The following is a 24,424-nucleotide window of genomic DNA, read 5'->3' as shown; positions in this document are numbered from 1 at the left end:
CATTGCATAGTCATCCACATAACGTTTTTAAAACGTAATGCAGCTATGAAGGATTGGTGGTTGTATGACCATAAAGTGGAAGGAGATGTTTATTTGGAATAACTATTTATTGGGGTTTCCCATGAATGAATGGCTCAGAATCAGGGTCTGCAAATCTGAAGTGATGGGCAAAAAGGGGTGGGTGGTGGCAGATTTGTGTGGGTGTGATGCTGGAAACAACCTGGACAATGAAAGTAATCAAGCCTGTCAAAATGGAATTGCATTGTACGGGCACTTGGTGGGGGGGGGGGGGGGTGAAATAATTGTGGGGGAATGAGACTGAATAGTTACTCTTCAAGGAGCTAGAGTATAATTGTTGAATGACTTCCTTTTGTGTAATGATTGTTCTGTTATTTTGATGGAAATGTTTCTTTTTTTTTCCCCTTTTAGCTATTGAAAAGCCCAAACCTCAGAAGACACTATCTTGCATACGCCGCACCTCCTCTCTTGACACCATAATTGGACCTTACCTGGTAGGACAATGGCCTCGTGATGCAGATATGCATTCTATATCATTGGAGAATGAGAAAGCTACACAGGTATTTTAATAAAAAGACATAATGGCTAATGTCTTAAATGCATCTTTTGGCTAGTCTTTAAGCAATATCTGAATGTACGATGACTTTTTAAAAAAAAACACAACATAATCAAATGTGGATTTGAAATGCTTCTATAGGAAGTGAAGTTTAGCATTGCTTTCTGTTCTAAATTCAAGAACAGTTCACTTGATAGTGTACAATCTGGTTCCTGATCTTGAAATACTAGATCGGATTTATTTTATTCTCTGTGGGCTGTGGAGCGGGGAGGGTAACTTTAAAAGGGTTAAACTGAATCTAAATGGATTTTGGAATATTGCTGGAATGAATAGTTTTCCAGCAATATTCCAAAAATTCATTGGAGATATATAGCATTCTAGTGGGCAGATGTCAAATGGGAATGATTTTTGTATTGCTGTTAATGCTATTTCCATTTTGTGCGCAATTACTTGGCTGTAGAAACCAGATAACAAAATGTCAAATTTACCACTGATGTATCGTGAAGATGGGATCTGAAAAGTCTAATGACAATGTATTTAAAATGTGTTAATATTTTAAGTTGCCTTTGTGACTAGTTTGAAGCTGTTCTCTAGATGTTTGTGCTGAACTTCGCTGTTCAATATGTTCGTGTCCAACAAATGCACAGCTGTTATCAGTAAAGTCACCAGAATGCGGCTATCAGATAAGTAGATTACCTAATGTAAAAAAAAAAAAGTCTTGAATTAACCAAAGAAATTTGTATACTATACTGAAGAACCTTTGGGTCTCTGACCCCATTCTAGGATGAATTTTATTATATGATATCCCGAATAAAGATTGAGGTAAATGGTGGAACAGATCCACCATTGTGGTATCCTATCTGTTTCAAGATTCTGTGGTTGATTTGCAAAAGACCAGTTTGCTTTTCATTTAGGAACATTGAAACATTTTTTCTTGGATTTTCTACTTTATTGTGGAGGTCTATTATGCATGATTTCTGAACATGATACTTCATTATGTCTTGCCTTTGGTTATTTAGATATTTGAGTGCCAAACTAGCATTTTGATTTCCTGTTTACTTGCAAATGAAGAAAATAAAAATTTCAATTACTATTGAGAGGGGTGCTGGAGAATGAAACCTAATTGGGTTCTTTGCGTTGGGTCACCTGGAAATTAAGGCTGCCCAAATGAACCATTTTTGATCAATTTAAATGTCTGGTAGTTATCTGATAAATCATCAATATCATAAAATCAAAGTATAATTTTTCATATTCTGTCCCTGTACCTGGCAGTTGAAGATCACAGCAATGAAATGCCCCCAACCTGTCTTCAATTTATTTATTTTCTCCCCCTCAGAGGATAGTGAATAACACTATTCCTTTCTGGTAATGTTTTGCTGCTTTTCTCCTCTCTCTTTTCTCTTCTCCCCGCCCCCCCCCCCCCCCCCACACACCCCTACATTTTTTTTTCTTGGACTGATTTTGTAGGTTTTCTAAAATTTTGCAGTGACATTTAATGCTGCTTTATGCTACTACTTGAGTGTTTAAGGAGCTTTCTCTTGCCTAGTAATGCTTACTTTTAACTTGCGCCATATTTCCAGGTAAGTTTGTGACTAGAAAAACTCAGTACATTGTCCCTGGTGTATTTTTAATTTTTCTTCCCAATTGTTGAAGCTAACTGCTGCTTAAGTTCCTGTATTGTACCTCTGCAAAGGAAATGGCAAAGCAATGAACTTTCTTTGGGTGGTGACAGTGGGTGGAGAGAAATTAAGCATGTTGTAGTGCTGGGTGTTTGGTGAATGGTGCTTTAACATGCAGTTACATTTTTTATTTGTTTGAGTATCCTACTGTTGACAGATTGATTAGGGAACTGCTTCTTGATGTTCCTTAAATCCTTTATTTTGCTAATGACTTGATGTCACCATTTTGAGATTTTTTTTTCCATTCATTTAGTTTAGTTTCTCCCCCAAGAATTTTGCGATCTATGCTTAAAATTTCTTTAGTTCTATTCAAATAGGATACTCATTAATTTGGGAGGCTGGTGTTAAGAAGAAGGTGGGTCAGGGTGTGGAGCAAGTTCAACATTGGTTCTCTTTAGAACCAATGAGATCTCCATCTCCTTGCTTCAGCAAAAATTGTACATTTATGAAGGAAGGTGAAATGCTGTGAACCCTGTTAGATTGGACTCTGCATGTTCATTTCTTTTCATGGGGGTGGGTGCACTGCTGGGATCTGTATCCTAAGATTCAAAGTTTTTCCATTTGCATCTGTTCTATATAAATTTCATGCTTATCGATATGAGTAAGTCTCATGCTGGTGGGTGAACTGCTTTCCACTTTTGCATTTGATGTCTGCCTCAAGCTCTGCCAAATGTGCTTCAGCCATGTTCAGAAGAGAACAGTTGCTAACAGTGAGTTTCAATTTCCCACACCAGCTATCTTTGTCTTTGGACTGAAGCTGTCAGCTTAGTGCTGAATTATGAGCCCTTTTGCACTGTATGCTTGTGACCTCTAGGAACTTGGTTGAGGCTACTTGCTTAGAAGCTTTGTAAAAGCTGTCATACTTTTTTTACTTCAGCTGACTGGATTCGAAGCTAGATTCCAAAGGTGAACACATAATGTTCGAATTTACTAACCCTCCTGAGCTTTGAAATAACGATACCTCAAACTTGTGTGAAGGAATCAGTTTTGGATTTGATGCTTGTAATCTGCACATTCTAATTTACAACAGTCTTGTGCACATCTTCTCAATGTTGTCTAGGTGTTTGAATTTGTACAATTCAGTGCATAGCTGAATATAATCAAATTCAGTTTTCTTTAGCCTTATCAAATTAAGGATTTTTAAAATATCTTCTGTACCCAATAATCAGAAAGAAGTAAGGCTTTCATGCTGTTAAGGGAATCATTCATATAGGAATTTCAATGGTATGAATTTTTTTTTATAGTAGCCCAATGGTTAAACTATTTCCTTTGTAAATAAAGAATATTAAGATATTGGTTCTTGTTCATTAAACTTCATAAAAGTTTAGAAACAGAACAAAATATTCCAAGAATCTTACTGGAATTTTCTTGCATGCTTCCGGATGCAACTACTCCAAAATGGCCGGCATCTCACCTTGATTTTGATGCTGCTTTAAGTGTGACTTAAAATTCAGAATCCTATCCCATACCAACTGCTCTGCTTTTCTTCACAGTTTTAGCTCCTTGGGTCTCCATTACTATATGGCTTATCTTTCCTTCTCCTGTTACCACCTTTTTCTTGCTTCCCATTTGCTTGCCATTAGTGGCTTTTTATATTATATCTGGCCCACTGAGTTCCTCCAGCATTTTGTGTGTGTTTCACTACCCCTCATCACTTGTAAAGAGTTAATTCAATGATTTCTGCTATAGTGAAATGCATATCCAACTTCTAATTTACATTAATGAGGTGGCAGTAGTGGAGCATTTCCTGGATGCTGCTTTAAAATGCAACTACAAGAAAACCTAGCAAGATGTGTTTACATTGAATGAATGGTCATTGGTATTGAGCCAAAAGTTTACATATGGGAGAGACTAAATTCCTTAGGTGTGGACAGTAGGGCTACCAATTATTATATAATTGCTTGCTGACAAATGTTGCCCTGAAGTGAGTGTAGATCTCATTAACACAAGTGTGAAACAATCTTAGGTGATTGAGCATACTTGTGCTTGGTTTGTCATCCTGTTGTGCTTGTTTTGCCTTTGATATTTTTAATTTAACTTTTACTCTTCCACCTATTCTATTTTTTTCACTCTACTTTATATATTAAAAAAAACACTTTCCCTTTTAACATCTATATTGGAAGTGAGACAATTTGGTGGAAATTCCACGTTTCAATTCACACACCAGGAGAAGGCTCAGTACATCTTGAATCACTCTGCTATGACATACAGATGAATAAAGGTGTTGGTCTCAGGGTTGAGAGACTGCATATAGCTGTGTACTGCATTGTTTGCATGCTCCAAATAATCCAGTTCTCCATTATTCTGAAACTAGGATTGAGTTCAAAACCAGCGAGATAATGTTGCAGCTCTGTAAAACTCTGGTTAGACCATACTTGGAATATTGTGTTCAGTTCTGGTCACCTCATAATAGGAAGGATGTGAACGCTTTAGAGATGGCACAGAGGGGATTTCCCAAGATGCTGTCTGAACTAGAGGGCATATCTTATCAAAATAGGTTGAATAAGCTCCAGCTTCTCTTTAGAGCGAAGGAGAATTAGAGGTGACTTGACAGAGTTGTACAAGATGATCAGAAGCATAGTTCAAGTGGATAACCAGCAACTTTTTTTTACCCCAGGGTGGAAATGGCTAATACAAAGGGGCATAATTTTAAGGTGATTGGAGGAAAGTATGGAGGGACGTCAGAGGTAAGTTCTTTGCAGAGTGGTGGGTGCATGAAATGCCTTGCCAGGTGTGGTAGAAGAGGCAGATACACAAGGGGCATTTTAAGAAACTCTTTAATAGACACGGGGATAATGGTAAAACAAAGGGTTATGTAGGAGGGTTGAGTTAAGTTGATCTTGGAGTAGATTAAAAGGTTGTCACAAAGTCATGGGCAAAAGTGCTGTAATGTAATGTTCTGTGTTCTGAAATGATCTGGTCTAAAATGATAGAATCATTGGTAGGACACCACATTCATGGATCTACTTACTATAACTCCAATATCATTGGAAATATTGTTTGGTTAAAAATAATGCTAGAATGGTTAACAGAACCCCTTCAGGGTGGCACAGTAGCATAGTGGTTAGTGTAATGCTTATAGCACCAGCAGTTGGAGTTCAATTCGTGCAAATTCTTTATAAACAATGGCATGTCTTCCCATGACCGTGTGGATTTCTTCCAGCTGCTGCAGTTTTCTCCCACATTCCAAAGACGTGCAGGTTATGGCTAGTAAGTTGTGGGTATGCTTTTTTGGTGCTTGAAGCATGGTGACACTTGCAGGTTGCCCCCAGCACATATTCCAATTATGTTGGTCTTTAATGCAAGCCATGCGTTTCACTGTATTTCAGTATTTGATAGACATGTGACAAGTAAAGATAATCTCTTTCAAAGGCTCTCGTAGAGTGTACAAATTTCTTTGGTTAATTTAAGACTTCACATGATGCAATCTATTTGTCTAAAAATTCACATTCTGATTACTTTCAGTGGGTAATGACTTCTGTAATACAGCATCATAAGCCTTCCAGAATACAGCTTGTTGACGAAACTTAATCTGTTTATTTTCCTAATGTTTTGTCATAGTGTGTATAGGAATTTATTTCTAATCTTCAGTTTCCATCAACTGTACAAGAATTGGCATTTGTGTGTTAACAAATGCACTCTACTGAGATGGCTGAAACTTAGAAATAAAGTTGTATTCAACAAAAACTTTAATTTCAAACACATTTTAAGGAAGCCTCTTCCCATTTGTGTATGATTCTTGAGAAATCAGTTTAATGTTTCATAAGTATAGCTTCTTTTGTATGCTTTTTATCTAGCTTGTCTTCCAACATCTTCCAGGCCATCCTTTTTTTCATTTGTGAATACTTGCATATTTATTCTTGAGTAACCTTGGTCTTGAATGTTTTTTTTATCAGCTATGTCAATGACTTGACTTGTGACATTGAGTAGAATGTAATGGAGTCTGGTATATTTTTCTTTGGAGTTATTATATACTGCTTGATTTGATATCAACACTTGCAGAGTTCCTAACACTTGTATAGTAAAATTTCTAGGTAATATTATATTGATTCATATTGTCTGAAATGCATTTTGAGTGCACTCCACTTTCCCTCTACTGATTAATGAATGGTTTAGTGTTGTGCATTCTGCACAAGCTTTGGAAAGCTTGTGTTCTTCTAACCAAAGCCAGATCAAGATTTCTCTTCCCTGAGCTTTGAGAAAGCAAAAGATAATGGCTGCCTCATTGATGTTATGTAAGCATTTGCCAAGACAAGTACAAATCTCCAGCTCTCAAAGGAAACTGAGATGCAGAAGAAGAAAACTTTATGGAAGTACCAGTGGATGTAAGCATTTTAGTCGTCAAATTTTTTACTTGGCATGGTTATAATTGGCAAAATCATTTTTGCCTTCTATGCAAGTTGTATTAAGATGGGGAAACTGTTTTGAGAGATTGTCTAAGAAATTGAAAGCAGATTTTGTAACGAAGTTGCTCCTTTACTGGCAATGATGAGTATTTTAATAGGCCTCCATGCTGTATCATTCTGTGCCACGTGTTGCAGAGCTGTGATTGAGATGCTTTGAAGAACAGATTAAATTCTTCTTGGTGTTAAATCATAAATCAGAAGTAGATTGATAAATGGCTTATTCAATGAGGAAAATAAGTTACTCACATTTTTTAAAACTTATTCATGTGATATGGGTTCATACCCATTTAGTCTATTCATAGGAGCAACACACATCAAAGTTGCTGCCTGGCCTGCTGCGTTCACCAGCAACTTTGTGTGTTGCTTGAATTTCCAGCATCTGCAGAATTCCTCGTGTTTGCACTAAGAATAGGAGATTGGTTTTCTTGAATTGCATCAGTAAAGTAAACCAATATGGTTTTTATGGCAGTGTTATATTTGTAATTTAATCTTTTAAATTTTGCTATTTCATCTATTTTGGTGAAATTAGTGATTTTCCACATCAATTAGTGCTTCTCTGCCCAGATCACAATTCCAAGCCACTGGATTCTCATTTTTCTCACTCCTACATCCAACAGCCTTGCTCTCCTAACTAATTGGTTTTCCAATTCAAAACAAAAGCTTAGATAATCATAACCTTTTTCTGTTGTATTGTTTCAAGGCTGCTGTGCATAAGAGTCCTCCTCTTCATGCCCCTTGGTTGTCAGCATTTCTTCCTAATAGCCCATGGCCATCTTAAAATCATCTTGTATTAATTTGTGAGCAACTGATATGTTCAGTCAGGACTTAAAACTGCAATACATTTTCAAGCATGAATCGTTTGCATTTAATATAATTACATAATCCATTGTGAATTCTTGTATGCATTTTTCCAAAATGAGAGGTGAATGAGTTAATTAAATGATTTAATTTCTGAAAAATCAATGGTAAAAAAAATTAGTTTGAGGTGCAGTATTTATTCCTAAGTTTGTCTACAAATTTAAACGTGGGTTATTCATCTAGGCTACTGACAAAATTGGGGCTAGACTTGGCATAAATCAACCCTGAAACACAACTGTCTTATTTTTGTGTGATGAAGTATTGCCAAAAAATTTGTTCTGTGATTTTTTTTTTAAAGAGGATAGATTGCAAAACGTTTGCAACATGCAAACAACTTTCAAACACATCTTCCATGCATGTAGTGTACATGTGCATGAATATCTGCCCACTTGGTTGACTGTTGATCCATAAATATCCAGTTGCCACAGATTCTGCTGTTTTAATGCAGGACCACTCAAATTTGGATATCTGGCCTTTTTTTTTCTTTATTAGCAAGATGCAGTAGGTCCTCAGCCACAGTGGAAGTCAAAGTGGCCTACCACTCAGCCAGGATGAAGCATGAGGATGCTCATTGTGTTTGCGATAACACAGGTCAACATGAATCGAATTTCATTTGGAGTGGCTCATAACTTGGTGCTGTTATTGTCAAGTAGTCCAACTAAGAAATTTCTCTGCAAAATTACTTGCAATCCTTGTACCATGCTGTTCTAATTTAATTCTTGCATTAGCACTTCAAGCTTAATTGGTTTATTTAGAACACTTCTTGAACTAGTAACAAAACAGGATGTCCTGATGTTTCATTTCTTGTGCAAATAGTGTCACAGTCCATGGATGGAAGAACATTTTGAAATCTCAGTAAGGGATGAACACTACTTAATTACCATTCCATGTCTAATTCAATTAGCTATGTTTATTTCTGATTTGTTTTTAGTTATTTGTGACCTGTCACTTGTTATATTATTTTCTTAAAGCTGCTTGTGAAATGGGTTTTGTTTAGCTGGGTTTGGAATTAGTAATTGAGATGAGCACTCTACATTTTTGTATTCCATCATTCTACTTATTAATGCTGAAGTGCAAATACACTATTGCTTGAGAACTGTTCAATACATTTCTGAATTGTTTTTGTCACTGAGGCATCAAATATTTTCATTCTGTGGTATATAACTTTGGGGTAGCACGGTAGCACAGTGGTTACCATGACGTTTTACAGTACTAGCCACTTGGGTTCAATTCCCGCTGCTGCCTGTAAGGAGTTTATATGTGCTCCCCATAACCACGTGGGTTTCCTCCCACAGTCCAAAGTCCTTTGATTTATCTTGAAATGTTGGTGGGTTAATTGGTCATTGATAGCATTTTCAGTTTATCTTGTGTGAGCATTCAGACTCCTGTCTGCTCTAGTCACTATTTTTAATGTGGTATGGAATTGTATTCTTAAAAGGTAAACTGAATCCTTTTGGGTTTTAAACCAGAGCCCTTTTTTTAAGTTTAGAAAAAAGGTTGCTACTTTTCCAGTATTTTGACTTTTGATCAAGTAAGTTTTAATTTCAACAGATATTTACTACATTTGGGCCAAAGCAAAAGTAGTAGTAGTGTTTTTTGCTTTACTCCAATTCTAATCCACCACAATTTAAATTTCATAAAATTAGCCAGATTGTGCACTCTTGGAGGAATTGGAAACTTTGTCTGGTCAGTCTTGCTTTCATGATCACAGGAGATGCTGGAGTTGTTGGAAATCTTGAGCAACACAAAATGTTGGAGGATTAGCAAGTCAGGCAGCTACTTTGGAGAGAAGTAAATCAGTCGGCATTTTGGGCTGAGACTGGAAAGGAAGCGGGCAGAAGCTAGACCAAAGCTTTCAAGATCATTGTTTGACAGATGATTTTCTCAATCTGGAGAAACTTCATCTGTTTGTCCATGGTAGCAACAATTTGATGTGATGTGCTTTTCTAGCACACAGATGTATTAAGACTATTTTGTTATATTGTTCTTGTCTACTGTGGAAAGTTTAGAAAGATATGTATAGGACAAGCACTCTACCAGGTTGCAAGTTTTTTTTTGTTGTTGCAGAGTGCATTTGTGGAGTCTCAGACTTTTTAAAATTATTGATGTCCCACCCAAGGCTTGGAAAATGAAATTCATTTTAGTTTTAATTTGCTAAAGTTGAACAAAGGAAGGCCAATGCCAGTACTGTAATAAAACTTGATACTGAATTTGAGCAAGGAAATGGAATGAGTATTTGTTCCACTTGTATTTCATTGCTTTTCATTAGAACTGTTTATCTTGAATCCTTGATGAGGTACTCTGCAAAACAAAATGCTTTGTGGTACACTGCATTCCCATGCTACTGCAGGGGAGGCAATGCTTATCATAACTACATCCTTTTCATCTTCCTAAGGCCCTGAGTTTCTCTAAGTGAAGCAGCAATTCACTTGCATTGCATTCAGTGTTCACAATGTGCTCTCTTCCACTGGAAAAACCAAATGCTGGTTGAGTGATTGCTTTGCAAAGCAATTGCGTTCAGTCAGCAGGAGCCACCCAGAGCTTCCGTTTGCCTGCCACTTTAATTCTCCATCCCACTCCCTCACTGACCTATCTCTTTGTGGTCTCCTGCACCTTTGCAGCAAGGTTAACTCAAGCTGAGGAATAACTGTTTGTTTTTCTTTTGAGGCACATTGAAGCCTTCCAGATAATGTCAAATTCTCCAACTTTGGCTAACTTGTTTTCCATCTGTAACAATTCCCATTTTAAAAACAATATAAACTTAATTAACCCAAAGTTCAACAGTATCAAAAGAAATGAGCCTAATTTAGATGTTCTTTCACCCCCCCCACCCCATTATAGCTGGTACCCCAATTTTAACAATATATGCAGAAATAAATTTTTTATTGGTGTACATTTTCCTTAATCTTCCACAATGAATTAGCTGAAAAACCTGGGCACCAGAAACAAGAAAGTTCAATTAAAATCACAGCTACCTCTTAAACATCATAATTTGGAATTATAATTGTGAAAATATAGTACCTGTACTAGCTAAAATTTACTTTGTTTTAAGTTCTAACCAAACTTATGACCATCTTTTAATATCTCTGCTATCTATACAATTGCTAATTATTTCTAAATATTTTTTTGGTTGAACTCAATCCTGATATCCTATCATGATAATGCAGTCACTTACTTAATATTCTTTTGGGTTCCTTTTCATGGCAATCTTCAACAGGGTATAACTAAAGAATCCTCACTGAAATATTTCAGTAAATGTAAATTTGCTAGTGTTTATCATAGCAAGTCGAGCACTTGTGCCAAATGCAACTTCAAATTATCCATGAATTCTTGATGCTGAGTATTTTGTTGCATCAGTTTGTCTCGGCTTGCTTCACATAATTCACTGTATTCCTTCAGCATTATAGTGTTTGCAAAGTTGCATCTGTGGGTCACTTCAGCCTCTCCATTTACAATGTGTGATGTACCAAAGGGAATTATACCATGAACAGTATTGGGCTGGGTGAACACAAAGGTAATGAGACCTACTTGTATAAGAAAAATTTGGATAACTGAAATTGGCTAAGCAAGAGGTCTTTTGACCTGTCTGTCAAAAATGGCACAGCATACTCTTTCTTCCCTGTTCCTATGGTAGCGAACTATATGAACCAGAGTTTAAAATTGCAACTGAGTCCGCAGATGTGATTGGTGTGTTTTAAAGATTCCACTAGTTTCTCCATACTGCCTCCCTTTTTTTTTTTGGAAGTGCAGGTTAAAGTGGAAGACTGTTGCACAACAGGTGTTGTCATACAAGCTGATCCGTTTTAATTATTAATGCCTTTGCTTTCTGGTAAACCAATAAGATTAAGATAACCTAAAGTGAGTTTGTGTCTTCAGCACATTGTTGCCTGCAGGGAGAAAAAAACCTCCCAACGTCTGAACTGGCTGTTACTATTTTTGAAGAGATTGCTCGCATTGCAAAATAATACAAAATTAGCTTTTGTGCTGACTTGTGTTACTATGCATTATCAGGGCACATCAAGAGGTGACTGTTAAATGGCCTATTTAACCAATGTTGATTTTTAAATATAGGCAAGCTCTACTTATTGCCCACATCCTTCAAAGTTGGGACTTTTCTGTGGTTTGTGTACTTTTTGCTCTTGCAGGCAGTTCTGAAATAATGAAAAATTATGAAATGCAATATTGCAATAAAGATGTTTCTATTTGCACATTAATAGAAAAATTAGGTATAATAGTTCTGCATTTGACAATTTTTTTTACTTTCTCATAAATTGTCATTGCTTTAAAATATTCCCAGACCCTAAACTGATAATAGTGGGAAAGTAAAGTAATTAAACTGTTTCTTTTAGTCCAGGAGTTCCCAACCTGGGCCCCATGGACACCTCGGTTAATGGTAGGAGTCTATGGCCTTGAAAGAGAGGGGAATTGGGAGCCCCTGTTTTCAACCGAAAAACTTGTCAGATGTTCTGTAATTTTTGTTCCACAAGTGGTGTGATGTACAATACCTCAAGGGCAGCCAAATAGCTGTAAATATTTCTTCATGTGAGGGGGTGTAGTTGCCTTGCCACATAACTGCAGTACTTTTTGTCGATGGCATACTGCAGTTTCTGCACCAGTGGTGGAGGGAGTAAATGTTTACATCTACTGATAGTGCAGGAAGCTGCTTTTCGAGTTCTGGTAATTTGTTTTTGTATTTGAGCTGTATTTGTTAGGAATATGAAGAATATTCTATCTCATGATCTCCGCCATGTGGACTGGAATGACTTTGGGGTGTCAGGCGATGACTCATTCATTTGTAAGATGTCCAACTTCTGTGCTATTGTAGGCATAATATGTGGTTAAAATTTAAAAGCAAATTGCAATAGACGTCCAATTCCAATGCTTATTACTCAGAAGGGTAGAACTCAAAACATTTTTCAACTGTTGAAGCACAATAATCACAAGCTTGTAGGTTTAGAAAGATGGTAACATTTGCTGGGTACATGGTCTTTGAGATCATTTCAGTTATGCCAAAAGGACTTTGAATTCTTTTTTCACTCTAGAAAATCATCGACCTACAATTGACTCATTAAGTTAGATCTGTTAGGTCTGTAAGTCCTGGTCATTTGCCTTGGTTTGTCTGAAATTTTTGTTCAAAGTGTTCAAATTTTTAATGTGCAAATCAAGATGGGAATATTACACATTCTTGAGCATATGTTGGCAGGCTTCAAGTATAAGGCTTCTTGTGATATAAACAAGGCAACATGTAGTTTGTGTCAAGCTGGAATGATGGAAGTCCCCAACATTCATTTGCTTGAGATTGCATTTGACACAGCTGTATTTGTGTGGAAATTGATTTCAATTGGAGATGTTATGTTCTGGGTACACTCCATGGAAAGTATTTAAATGAGGTTTGGTAAGAAATGGATGTGTGAGTACAGATACAAAACCATAAATAAGAGATTAATTAGAATTTTAATTAAAAAAACTTGCATTCTAACCAAGTTTCTTTTATGTTAAGCTTCTCTTGGAATACAGTGAACAGTTAAAATTGGCATTGAAAGCTGCAAAAAGAAAATCTCTAGAGTGATAACCTGGCAATAGCTTTCAGAATCGGGTTTAATATCACTGGTATATGTCGCAAAATTTGTTAATTTGTGGCTGCAGTATATTGCAATGCATAAAAATAAAAACTAAAGCAATGTATGCATTTTTAAAAAAAATATGCAAAAAAGAAAAAACGGGGTAGTGTACATGGATTTCATTATCCATTCAGAAATATAATGGCAAAGGAGAAGCTGTTCCTGAAACATTGAATGTGTATCTTTGGGCTCCTGTAGCCGCTCCTCAATGGTAGTAATGAAAAGGGGGCATATCCTGGGTGATTGAAGTCCTGAATGATGGATGATGCCTTTTTGAGGCATCTCCACTTGAAGGTATCCTCGATGCTAGGGAGGCTAGTTTCCATGATGGAGCTGGCTGAGTTGACAACTTCCTGCAGCTTTTTGCTGATTTTGTGCAGTGGCCTCTCCATACCAGATGGTGATGCAGTCAGTTAGGATGCTCTCCACTGTACATCTGTAAAAATCTGCGAGTGTCTTTGGTGACGTGCCAAGTCTCCTGGAACTCCAATGAAATATAGCTGCTGTTAGACTTCCTTTGTAATTGTATCAATATGGTGAGCCCAGGATAGATCCTCAGCTATTGACTCCCCGGAACTTGAAACTGCTCACCCTTTCTACTGCTGATCACTCATTGAGGACTGGTGTGTATTCCCTCAGCTTCCCTTTGCTGAAGTCTGCAATCAATTCCTTGGTCTTACTGACACTGAGTAGCCATCACAACCTGGTATGGAAGTTGTCCTGTCCAAGACCGAAAGAAGCTGCACAAGATTGTGAACACAGCCCAGCACATCACACAAACCAATCTTCCGTCCTTGGACTCACTTTACACTGCACGCTGTCGGAGCAGTGTTGCCAGGATAATCAAGGACACGACCCACCCAGCCAACACACTTTTCGGCCCTCTTCCCTCCGAGAGAAGGCTCAGGAGCTTGAAGACTCGTACGGCCAGATTTGGGAACAGCTTCTTTCCAACTGTGATAAGACTGCTGAACGGATCCTGACCCGGATCTGGGCCGTACCCTCCAAATATCCGGACCTGCCCGTCGGTTTTTCTTTGCACTACCTTACTTTCCCTTTTCTATTTTCTATCTATGATTTATAATTTAAATTTTTAATATTGATTTGTACTCCAGGGAGCGCGAAGCGCAGAATCCAATATTGCTGTGATGATTGTACACTCTAGTATCAATTGTTTGGCAACAGTAAAGTATAAAGTAACGTAGCCGGTCAGTGATGTAGAGGCATCTGCACTGGACTTCAAAGTGAGTGGTCCTGGGTTTGAATCTGGTCGGTTCCTTAAATGCTTTCAATCCGTGCTGGGGACTCTGCCACTTTTTTTAAAAAGAAACAACAACACAAAAAATGCTAAAAGTTGCTGTCTGATGCACCACAAGATGTGGAAAGGAACAACAACTGGTGTTGAGTGCAAGGTTGTTGCTGTGACACCACGCAACCAGTCTCACTCATGTACGGCACCTCCTCACCATCTGAGATTCTGCCAACAATAGTTGTCATTGGCAAATTTATAGATGACTAGGCACAGTGTAAATGCCACAGTCATGGGTGTAGAGAGTAAAGCAGTAGGCTAAGCATGCATCCTTGACATGTGCCAATGTTGATTGTCAGTGAGCAGATGTTTCTTCTATTAGGAATTTGAACTGAATGTGACATTATGTGAAAAGGAGCTTGACAATCGTTTATACTATTGAAGTTGTTCTCTACTTTGGATGTGTGGGGAAACATTTCTACTTGGAGAGGGAGACCAGAATTGGAAGCTATATAAGTATGACACCTGTCAAAATTCTTTGGATAATTTTGTAGAAACCTTCCTTTAACGAACGTGGAATTTCCTTTCACAAGGATTTGAGGCAAATAATTCAAGAGGAAATCTAGATTGGTATCACAATAGAGCTAGAAATGGGATACTTGGTTAGCTTGGGGATGCCCAGCCTATAGATGCAACTCTTGAGGGCCTAAACATCATAATGAGCATGAAAGGGTTCTGTCAATTTGGCATATGGCTTCATTTCAGTAGTGCATGAATCATTATGCATCTCATGAGAAAATGTTTCCAAAAACTGTCCATTTTCTGCAGTGGGGACACTGGAGGAACAAAGTTGGTTTGACTGTGCTGGGAAATCCAAGAGTTTCTTCCCTTTTCCCTTCTCGCCTTCCTTGGGCATAGTTCAGTTCAGCTCAGTGTTTGTTATCTGCAGGCCGCCCTGATTCAAAATAGCCCAAAAGTAGTAACTAAAAAGAGCAGCTAGAACTATAACCCTCTTGAGAATGTTGCCTTTGGTAGTGTTGTTCTCTGGCGCCATCTTCTTCCAGCTAAAGGTCTTGTGAATTTTCTGATGTCAGTTGTAGATAATCTGGTGGTAGGCCATGTTGAAGCTTTTTTATTCCTGTGTGGGATGGACTGTTTTTGATAGTGACTTTGCTCGTGTTTTCTGTTGTCTTGGATCTGATTTGGAGTAGAAACAAAAGCTATAACTTAAGAAACAAGGCCTTGTGCTTTGATGTATTGATGTTAGTTGTTCAAAATCAAAGGTGGCAGAACTAAAATGACTAAACTTCACTTTTTTCCAGTTTAAATATTTGTGTATCTGTAAAGTATTTTGCACAGGAATTGACTGCTATTCTGACTTTGACTTCACTTTTCAAAGCTGCCATTCATAACACGGTCTTAGTTTTTCATCTCAATATAATATTTGCCACACTTGAGGGTGTATGTTTTTTAACCTAAAACTGTTATCTATGCTATTGAGGATACTTTGTGGCCTGTGTACATCCTTCCTTTACCTTTCTGTTTAGAAATTTTCCATGACTCCATTATGGAATGTTCAAGTCTAACATGTGTAAATATCATTTCTGAGCAAATGTTCAAAATGGGTGTGAACATAATCGACCCTACTTTTCACAGCAAAAAGATGGTTTATTGATAATTTTGAACATTCCACCACATTAATGAGATATCAAAGAGACACTGAACTAGTGACTGAATGTTATATAAATTTGTAAGGTGTGAAAATCTGTCGAGTCTAGTGTACACACAAGCTGTAAAGAAATGTAGGCTAACAATGCTGCCTTCTAGTCGAAGCTTCAGGATTCTACTACAAAACTTGGGTGAGTGAATCAGCCTTGGACAAGGTAATGTAGTCCAATACTAATAATATTTTGCAAACTTAATAAATTATCTGAAATTGACTATACAGTATATTTGAATGGAATTGTAATTATATGAAAAAAGATTTTCTGAGCTAACAATGATTATGTCAAGTGTTTATATTTCGCCTTGGAGGTCAGTACCAAAATGTTTGCAGTACTGGCCTTTCATGATCTTCATGTGGATCAGCTGTTGTTGAATTCCATTTTCCTGGTCATTTTGGTTGATCTCTGCAGTGGTCAAACACAGAATTATCCTCCAGGTTCAAACTCTGAACCAGACATACTACATGCATTTTTCAAGGAGTTCTTTTGGAGACTTTTAAATGTTCATTCAAATTTTTTTGAATAATTAAATGAATTAAACATGCTAGCAAAAATACTTGGCATTCTGTAATTCATTATTATTCAAATTCACTTTTAATTTCAGCCTCCTGTTCCCTCTGGCAGTCTAAATCATAATAAACTGCAGCAATGCAATTTTATTTCATTTTAGGTTATGTTTTGATGAACGTGGAATCGCCAGAAATGCAAATTTAAAGGGTTTTCTCATCTGTGTACTGTATAACTCTTAAATGTTACAAACCACAATCCTTGCTTTAGTTCTGTCAGTTTTTCTACTTCATACCAATCTTATTACAAAAGTGCACAAAATGGCAGAGGAAACTGAAAGCAAGTCCAAAGTTACTGCAGAATCATAACTAATATTGCAGTTCTTTCTCTCTTAAAACAGTGAAGCCTTTCTAGATTTCATTGTCCATGTCATAGTGGTTATGAGAGCCTATGGTAAAATTCCTTTTCTATAAAGGAAAAATTGAATTGATTGTTCATTCCACTCAGTTAAGCACATAAAGCTGAGCTGCTTCTGGCCTTGGATTTTGCGCTTCTGCTTGGATACTAATTTTGTCCCCTGCATATTTGCAGGACTTCATATTACTTCATTTCTTGCTAAGAAGCCTTTTGCAGCATGAATTAATGTAAAAGTACAGTAAAAATAAATTGTTCAATCAGAAATATCTATTTGCAGCTAAAAGAATAGTGCCCATCTTTTATTACGCTTGCCTTTGCCAGGCTTGCCATAGATCTTCATGCTAAAATCTTCAACAATTAAGAATTATGTTGGGGATCTGAGATGTGAGTAAATATGACATGTAACAATCTCTGATCACCCAGTAGATTGCAGTTTGATAATTATAGAGATAGCCTCTGTTCTAGCTACCATACGATGTAGCCATCATTTAGAAATTCAACATTTATCCAAGATACAACCTGTGCTTGCAAAAATGTTAATTTTTAATCTTTTAAATAGTCTTTCAATTGGACAAACCAACTTTCTAGTTTATTTCCTGCTGGTTTATCACTAATCTCCAGGTTATTAGGGGGTGGAAAGTTACAAATTGCTATTAAAAGTTAATGCAGAAGTTCACAAAATTTAGCTTAAACACTTGATTCTATTTCCCCTCTTAAGATCAAAATAATAGTGTTGCATGTATATTGTTGCTTCTGCAACAAATACTAAACATTTTTTTGCTTCATAGAACTGTTGCAAAAAAAACTAAATTTGGAAAAAAAGTAATACTTTTCTTTTGTTTTAAATAAGGGCTATTTGTGTTTACAGACTCCTAGTACTTGGCATGAGATAGGACTGAAAAGGAAGAACTCTCACAAACGTTCTGCATCATGGGGTAGTGCAGATCAGCTGAAAGAGGTAATGCATATGCTAAAGCAAATATACTGTGGAACCCTGGTTAAATGCCTTTATCCACCTACATGTTGTACAGCACCTAACTTAATTTGAGACAGATGGCCTGTGAGAAATTGCAGAGCAAATCACAGATAAAAGATTGTAGCAGGTAAAAGAAATTTCAGCTTTGTGGGGAAACTAGTGGGCTCTCCTTTGCACATAGTCTGAAGTGGAGTTTCCGTATGGGTGTCAGAGGTTTGTGAAATGAGTAAAGGAGGTGAAATTCTTTTGGGAGGTTAAGTAATTGGAAGATAAAGATTGAGGCACATTTTTTAAACCAGTGTGGAAACTAATTTATTCATATTTTATAAGGAAAATGAATAGATAGTGAAAATGGGGAAACTTCAGAATGAGCTATTAGTTTTTTCAGAGCTAGCTTAATGTCATCAAGTAGTTGGCTGTTCTGTATGATTGTGTGAAATGAACAGGATTTCCAGGTTCAGTTAATTTTGCAAAATGGGCAAAAATGCAAGCTCTGTCCTAGATGGGTAGCCTGATGACTGAATCAGGTTCAATATCACTGGCATATGTCATGAAATTTGTAATGCGGCTGCAGTACATTGCAATACATAACTGTAAATTGTGTATATACTGTAATATAAAATAAGTAGTGCAAAAAGAGAAAATAGTGAGGTAGTGTTCATGGGTTTAATGTCCATTCAGAAATCTGATGGCAGAGGGGAAGAAGCTATCCCTGAATCACTGAGCATGCCTTCAGGCTCTTGTACCACCTATCTGATGGTAGCAATGAGAAGTGGACATATTCAGGGTGATGAGGGTCCTTAATGATGGATGCTGCCTTTTTGAGGCATTGCTCCTTGAGGATGTATTGCATGATGAAGAGGCTAGTGTCCATGATGGAGCTGACTGAATTTGCAATTTTCTGCAGCTTATTTTGATCCTGGGCAGTAGCTCTATCCCTGTCAGAAGAGTTTCATGCTGTCCATGGTACATCTGTAGACAATTGCGAGTGTCTTTGGTGACTTACTGAATCTCTTCAAACTGTTGTGCCTTCTTTATAGCTGCATGGATATGTTGGGTCCAGGGTAGATCCTCAGATGTTGACACCCAGGAACTTGAAATTGTTCTCTCTCTCTACTGCTGACCCTCTGAAGACTGGTGTATGTTCTCTTGTCTTACCCTTTCTGAAGTCCACCATCAGTTCTTTGGTCTTGCTGACATTGAGTGCAAGGTTGTTGCTGCTGCAACACCACTCAACCAGCTGATTTATCTCGCTCCTGTACGCCACCTTGTCACCAGCTGAAATTATACCAACAATAGCTGTATCATCAGCAAATTTGTAGGTGGCATTTGAGCTGTGCCTAGCCACACAGTCGTGAGTTTAGAGAGAGTAGAGCAGTGGGCTAACCACATATCCCTGAGTTGCACCAATTGAATTGGTATCTGCAATATTATAATGCTTTGGATAAACCAGCTACCTTTTGAAATTCAGTTGTGGAGGAAAGATGCACCATTTGGGAATTGTCTAATGTGCATTTAGAATATGAAGATGGTCAACATTTTTTTTTGAAAGGAAATGGACTTTAAAATATTGCTTTGCCATATTTTCAAAAGCCAAAAGAATCCTTGCCTGTATTCTAGTTTGTGCGCTAAATATTTTTGTGATGATCCAGGTTTTGTCAAATTCTCCCAGTATTAATATTATTGCAAATCTATTATGGGTTTTGGACTCCTAGCAAGGAAGAATAACCAAATGCTTGTACCAATACTTGAGTATAAAATTCAAATTCCTTCCTGTTGCAGATGGCAAGTTTGTACTTGTACAAAAATCAAAATCAGAGCCTTGGCTTTGTGATGCCACTCTGGCTTTTCAGTCATATTATTGTGGGATTAAGGTTCAGTTTAGAAACATAAGCCAATAACTGGAGCTGACACTTGAATGGAGTATGGAGCCATTACCCACAGTTGAATACCAACTCCATCTGAAACATGTTTGTCTTGAGTGGAATTATGAAATCCCTAACTTGGAAATAAGCTCAGGAATTCTGTGGTATAATTTATCAATTGAACCCTTAATTGAAATCATTAAATCATTATGTAGTCACTTAATATTGGTTGTGAGAATGCAAGTCTTTTCATCACACTCTTACAGCAACTATTTTATGAGTACATCATTGGCTTCAGTGCACTTTAGTACATCCTGAGCTCCATTGAAGTATGATATACAGGAATCTGTATATGAATGCAGCTAAATGCAGCTGATTTTAATTTCTGGCTTCAATTACTGAAAACCATTTGTGGTCTTTCATTACTGATTGTCATGAGCATAAGCAAACTATTGTGGTCTATGGAAATAAGCTCTTAGTGAAGTCTAAACCTATGCTGTGTCGCTCTACTGCCTGGAATTGTAATTTCAAAGTTGAAATGGAAAGAAGGTTGAGTGGCATTCCCTAGGGCCTTTGAGAAAGGACACTCAAGTTAAGATTTAAAGTTGGCTCACTGCAAAAATATTCCCAATTCTACACTTTCACTACCCTTCATAGCTCATCCTCTAATATTAATGTGATTTATTCCATTAGATCTTTTTAATAGATTTGGAATGTGCCTCATTCACCTTTAAGTTGCTGTTTGCCATTACCTTTTATGAAGTACCTCTTTGCATATGAGCAAAACTTTCAAAGCAGGAGCATTTGTCATTAGTGTTAGATGGAAACAGTTTAAACTAAATATTGAATATAAAGGGGAATAACAAAGTACAGCATGTTTTGTAATAACTTGTCAATCTTACACGGATTTTACTTTAACTGAAAAATTCTCTTAAAACTCAAAGTAAATTTTATTATCAAAGTACATATGTCACCAGATACAACCCTGAGATTCATTTTCTTGTGGGCATACTCAGCAGATCTATAGAATAGTAACAGGATCAATGAAATATCAACCAGAGTGTTGCAAACACAAACTGCAAATAGAAATAGTGCCTATCAAAAGTATTCAAACCCACCCCCAACCGGGAAGTTTTATTGTTTTACAACATTGAATCACAGTGGATTTAATTTGGCTTTTTTTGATACTGATCAACAGAAAAAGACTTTCGTGTCAAGGTGAAAGCAGATCTCTACCTAGTGATCTAAATTAATTACAAATATAAAACACAAAACAATTGCATAAGTATTCACCCCTTCTAGCTAGTATTTAGAAGATGCACCTTTGGCAGCAATTACAGTCTTGAGTCTGTATGCATAGGCCTCTATCAGCTTTGCACATCTGGACACTGCAATTTTTCCCCATTCTTTACAAAACTGCCAGCTCCATCAGATTGCATGGGGATTGAGTGAACAGCCCTTTTCAAGTCCAGCCACACATTCTCAATTGGATTGAGGTTTGGACTCTGACTTGGCCACTCCAGGGCATTAACCTTGTTGTCTTTAAGGCTTCCTGTGTAGGTTTGGCTTTATGCTTGGGGTCATTGTCTTGCTGGAAAACAAATCCCTCAAGTCACAGTTCTCTTGCAAACTGGGTTAGGTTTTCCTCCAGGATTTCTGTGTATTTTGCTGCATTCATTTTACCCTCTACCTTCACAGGCTTTCCAGGGTGTGCTGCAGTGAGGCATCCCCACAGCATGATGCAGCCGTCACATGCTTCAAGAGGGATTGGTGTTTTTTGATGATGTGCAGTAACAGTATTTAGTCTGTCCAAATAGCTCAAATTTGGTTTCATTGGACCGTAAAACCTTTTCCCAGCTGACTTCAGAGTTTCCCACTAAAAAACTCTAGTCAAGATTTCGTGTGTGAGTTGTTTTCCAACAGTGGTTTTCTCTTTGCCACTCTCCCATAAAGCTGCGACTGTGAAGCACCCGGGCAACAGTTGTTGTGTGCGTAGTCTCTCCCATCTGAGTCACTGAAGCTTGTAACTCTTCCAGAGTTGTCATGGGTCTCTTGGTGGCCTCCCTCACTAGTCCCCTTCTTGCAGGGTCACTCAGTTTTTGAGGACTGCCTGCTCGAGGCAGATTTACAGCTGTGCCATGTTCTTTCTATTTCTGAATGATTGACTTAACTGTACTCCAAGGGACATTGAGTGACGTGGAAATTTTCTTGTATCCATCTCCTGACTTGTGCTTTACAATAACCTTTTCACGGAGTTGCTTGGAGTGTTCTTTTGTCTTTATGGTGTAGTTTTTGCCAGGTTGCAGACTCGCCAGTAGTTGGACCTTCCAGATCCAGGTGTATTTTTACTACAATCAATTGAAACCCCCTGACTGCATACAGTTGTCCAAAAATAGAACTCCTTTTAACTAAATGTGTGACTTCTAAAAATCAATTGGCTGCATAAGTGATGATTTGGTGCTTCATATTAGGGATGAGTACTTATGCAATCAATTATTTTGTTTTATATTTGTAATTTAGATCACTCTGTAGAGATCAGTTTTCATTTTGACACAAAAGAGTCTTTTTCTGTTGATCAGTGTAAAAAGCCAAATTAAATCCACTGATTCAATATTGTAAAATAATAAAACATGAAAACTTTCAGAGGGCCAGGGGTGAATACTTTTTGTAGGCATTGTAGGTACATGGATGAGAAGGGTATGGAGAGCTATGGTTTGGGTGCAGGTCGATGCAACTAGACAGGTTAATAGTTCAGCACAGACTAGATGGGCCGAAGGGCCTGTTTCTGTGCTGTAGTTTTCTATGACTCTGACTGCCTAATTGACAGAACTTTATTAGAATGAACATACGTTTTTATGGTGCCTCTTACAACCTGAAGACGTCACAAGCTCTTCGGAGGTGAAGAAGTATATTTCAAAGTCATGGTCAAGTTTATTGACAATTGCAAAGATACGTGTAAGCGTTGGTGTGATGAAAAACTTGCTTGAAGTAGTACCATAGGCAGGTAGCATTAGAGGAACAACATTCACAAGAAAAACTTAAATATGAATACACAATAAAGAATCTTAAAAAGTTCATTGTTGTGTAAAATAGTCAGACTTGCTATACAGAGGCTGTGATTAAGGTTGTGAAATATAGTTGCTGTTGTAATATAGGGAATTTGTCTTGTATTTGCCCATAACTGCTTTATCACCAATCAAAATATGCATTCTGTGACATGCCAGTTGAGGCCTCGCCACAGAGAATTGTAGTATTTTGAGACCTATAATTTTGTCTAGCTTCAAAGTAAATAGTAGTGACTCTGTTCTGGTCCAGTTCCTGGAGAGCAGAGGATTTAATGGAGCCTGCAGCTGGAGAAGGGGTAAGCCACAGTGAGTATGACTGCTCAAGCTCTGCAAGATCACACGGGTATCGGGAGTGAACAGCCCTTTTCAATTTCATCCGTAAATTCTCAATTGGATTCAGGTCTGGACTCTGACTTGACCACTCCAGGGCATTAACTTTGTTTTTAAGCCATTCCTGTGTAGCTTTGGTTTCATGCTTGGGATCATTGTCTTCTCCCAAGCTGTAATGCTCTTGCAGACTGCATCCTGTTTTCCTCCAGGATTTTCCTGTATTTATTTTACCCTCTATCTTCACAAGCCTTCCAGGGCCTGCTGCAGTGAAATATCCCCACAGCGTGATGCAACTACTACCATGCTTCATGGTACAGATGGTGTGTTTTGACGTACATAGCATTTAGACTGATGGTCAAAAAGCTCAGTTTTGGTTTCATCAGACCATAGAACCTTCCTGCTGAATTCAGTCTTCCCACCCGCTTCTGGCAAACTCTAGCTGAGATTTCATGTGAGTTTTTTTCAACAGTGGCTTTTTCTTTGCCACACTCCAGTGCGGCTGCAAGTGGTGAAGCACCCGAGCAACAGTTGTTGTGTGCGCAGTCTCTTCCATCTCAGCCACTGAAGTTTGTAACTCTTCCAGAGTTGTCATAGGTCTCTTGATGGCCTCCCTCATTAGCTTCCTTGCTTGGTCACTCAGTTTTTGAGCTCTAGGCAGATACACAGCTGTGCCATATTCTTTCAATTTCTTGTTGATTGACTGAACTGTACTCCAAGGGATATTCAATGACTTGGAAATTTTCCTGTATCCATCTCCGGACTTGTGCTTTACAATAACCTTTTCACGGAGTTGCTTGGAGTGTTCTTTTGTCTTCATGGTGTAATTTTTGCCAGGATACTGGCTCATCAGCAGTTGGACCCTCCAGATTCAGGTATATTATTACTACAATCACTGAAACACCTTGACTGCAAATGGTAATCTCCATATGTGACTTCTAAAACCAGTTGGCGGTACCAGTGATGATTTGGTGTGTCATATTAAAGGGGGTGAATACTTATGCAGTCAATTATTTTGTGTTTTATATTTGTAATTAATTTAGATTTTAGATTTGGATTATGAGGACACACAGTCCTCTTTTATTGTCATTTAGTAATGCATGCATTAAGAAATGAAACAATGTTCCTCCAGAATGATATCGCAGAAACACAACAC

The 24,424-nt window shown here is 37.6% G+C and overlaps 1 protein-coding gene across 2 annotated transcripts in view; it reads left to right on the top strand.

Annotated features, from left to right (window-relative positions):
* Window positions 1-24,424, top strand: part of LOC140191546 (glucocorticoid-induced transcript 1 protein-like) — a 45,524-nt gene that overhangs the window by 8,720 nt on the left and 12,380 nt on the right. Inside the window, exons 2-3 of one of the 2 annotated variants that reach the window (XM_072249013.1) lie at window positions 430-578; window positions 17,904-17,993. In XM_072249013.1, the coding sequence (XP_072105114.1) occupies window positions 430-578; window positions 17,904-17,993 (239 nt within the window). The remainder of the gene's footprint in view (window positions 1-429; window positions 579-17,903; window positions 17,994-24,424) is intronic. The other variant, XM_072249014.1, reaches the window with a different exon arrangement.

The sequence above is a fragment of the Mobula birostris genome, chromosome X (assembly GCF_030028105.1).
Source record: "Mobula birostris isolate sMobBir1 chromosome X, sMobBir1.hap1, whole genome shotgun sequence".
Classification (NCBI taxonomy): domain Eukaryota; kingdom Metazoa; phylum Chordata; class Chondrichthyes; order Myliobatiformes; family Myliobatidae; genus Mobula; species Mobula birostris.
The sequence above is the reverse complement of the archived record's forward strand: the minus strand, read 5'-3'. Positions and strand labels throughout refer to the sequence as shown.